This window comes from Phacochoerus africanus, chromosome 4, assembly GCF_016906955.1.
Source record: "Phacochoerus africanus isolate WHEZ1 chromosome 4, ROS_Pafr_v1, whole genome shotgun sequence".
Lineage (NCBI taxonomy): Eukaryota > Metazoa > Chordata > Mammalia > Artiodactyla > Suidae > Phacochoerus > Phacochoerus africanus.
In genome coordinates this window covers 15,629,450-15,631,839 of record NC_062547.1, presented here as the reverse complement: position 1 = coordinate 15,631,839, position 2,390 = coordinate 15,629,450, and the positions used below count along the sequence as shown (strand labels likewise).

At 43.2% G+C, this 2,390-nt stretch overlaps 1 protein-coding gene across 1 annotated transcript; it reads left to right on the top strand.

Moving 5' to 3' along the window:
• The first annotated feature begins 384 nt into the window (after window positions 1-384).
• Window positions 385-1,416, top strand: LOC125124484 (olfactory receptor 4S2-like). Its single transcript, XM_047774595.1, has one exon. It carries the CDS (start codon window positions 385-387, stop codon window positions 1,414-1,416), a length of 1,032 nt encoding a protein of 343 aa, XP_047630551.1.
• The last annotated feature ends 974 nt before the right edge of the window (window positions 1,417-2,390 follow it).

Here is a 2,390-nt window from a genome sequence, read left to right as displayed (position 1 = left end):
TAGGTAAAAAGCATCCTGGAGGAAAGAGAGTGAAGGTTGTCACTCGGCATCCTGATTTAACAGGTAGATTTAATTTCAATTCTGAAGCAATGACGATTCAGATAATTGACTATTAAGTGGAAAACCCAGGATCCACTCCTAAATATATTTGAACTCCACAAATTTGTCTTCGCTCTCTTTCTCCCTGCACTCCACCCCTCAATATCTGATAGTTTTAAGAAACACTATACCAAAACAAATACCATAAGGGAGAAATTTTGTCAATAATTGTTTAAAAATAATAACAATGTTATAGTATCGTGTGTCCACAGCCAATTTTCCTTTGTATTTTTCCCCACAGGTAAAAAAATCACAGTGTTCACCTCTTATTAACTGCCAAATTCCATGGAAAATAATGTTACTGAATTTATCCTCACGGGTCTTACCCAAAATCAGGAAGTGCAGCAAATATGCTTCTTTTTGTTCATACTCTTTTATATGACCCTCATGACTGGAAATTTTTTAATTATAACGACTATTCAAAGGAGCCCAAATCTCAAATCTCCAATGGACTTCTTCCTTAGCTTCCTGTCATTTGTTGACATCTGTTATTCCTCTGTTACAGCCCCCAAGATGATCACTGACTTTCAAGTCAAGGTCAAAAGAATCTCTCTTGTTGGTTGTATGGCCCAACTCTTTTTTGTCCATCTGCTTGGTGGCACAGAGATCTTTATCCTCACAGTGATGGCCTATGACAGGTACGTGGCCATCTGCAAGCCCCTACACTACTTGACCATCATGGACTGGAAATTCTGTTCCATGCTGGTGGTGTCCTGTTGGCTCGGAGGGTTTGTGCATACCTTTATCCAGACCATGCTCACTGTCCAACTGCCGTTCTGTGGCCCCAGCCTGATCGACCACTACTTCTGTGACGTCCACCCCTTACTGAAGCTGGCTTGCACAGACACACATGTGGTGGGGCTCATTGTGGTGGCCAACAGTGGCATGATTTCACTCATCTCCTTTGTCATCCTTGTGGGTTCTTACACAGTCATCTTGCTTTCCTTCAAGACCCGCTCAGCAAAGGGGAGACGCAAGGCCCTGTCCACGTGTGCTTCCCACATCACTGTCGTCATCTTGTATTTTGTCCCCTGCATCTTCATCTACCTGAGGCCTTCCACCACTTTCCCGGAGGACAAGATGGTAGCTTTATTTTACACCATCATCACACCCATGTTGAACCCTCTAATCTACAGCCTGAGAAACGTGGAAGTGAAAAATGCCATGAGGAGACTGTGGATCAAGAGGTTGCTGGGCAGAAATCGGAGAGACCCTGATGGGAAGTTCGATGGAATTGGTACAGTTGTACCAGCTTCCAAAAATGTTGTTGGGAATTTGTCAGTCATCAGTCCTCAATCCTATCACACAAATACCTAAGGATCATAGGAAGAGTCTTGCATTTGATGTCTAAAGATCTGGTTTGGAGGGTCTGCCCTACCAATCACCAGTGGTTGACTTTAGAGACATGCTAAAGGCACTCCAATATCAAGTAGATATTCCCTACGAGGAGCCACGAGTGGACTAAACACTTTTATAGAAAAATCTGACACCAAACACAGTCTGTTTCATGACACAGAACTGTTGCCTCTAGCAATAGCCTCTGAGTGAGGCGGTATGTCACGTATCTATATATATATTCTAACAAAGGAGTGATACCAACAACAAAGTCTCAAGTTCATTTCACCAACATTTGCCTTTCCTGTATCCTCACTTGAAAAGAGAGATGAAGCTACTACCTTACCCATGACTCCCCAGGGTTATATAGGAAATGAGATGAAAGTGGAGGTGAAAGCATTTCATCCGTGGTCAAGCTGCATTCCTGGATGTTGTTGTTACCCTTAACTTAGAACTTCACCCGTCTAGACAATTCTCATTTCAAGAATTCAGCTTAAGGTTGAAGTGTTTCTCTCCCATAATTGTCTTTAGACAGTTCATAGATGGGAATTGTGTATGTTGACATTACAGTAGAAGCTATATTGGACTCAGTAGTAAAAGAAGAAAAAGAAAAAAAAAACCCATCTTCATTATGGGGGGCTACCTGGGTTCAAGGAAAGGGTTTTTAGTGGACATTGTGGTGAGCCACCCAGATTTCCCTTCCGGATGGACGTGCTCATTCCCTCAGCTGCCAGGAGGAAGGCTGCTCATTCTTCTCCAGATAATACCTTTCCTCCAGGGGAGCACCAACGTCACATCCTCAGCCCCCAGCAGGCTGCATTCAAGAATGGTCAATGTGATGGTAAAATGAGACGGTGTGAAACAGCTTGAAACAACTCTTCAAGGCCATTCCAGCTCTAAAGTTCCCTGTGGGACCATCCAAGATCGTTTTTGTTACTGCATCATGGCTCATCTTA

Coding starts and splice junctions, on each gene's coding strand:
- LOC125124484 (XM_047774595.1), top strand. CDS start 385: ATGGAAAATAATGTTACTGAATTTATCCTCACGGGTCTTACCCAAAAT.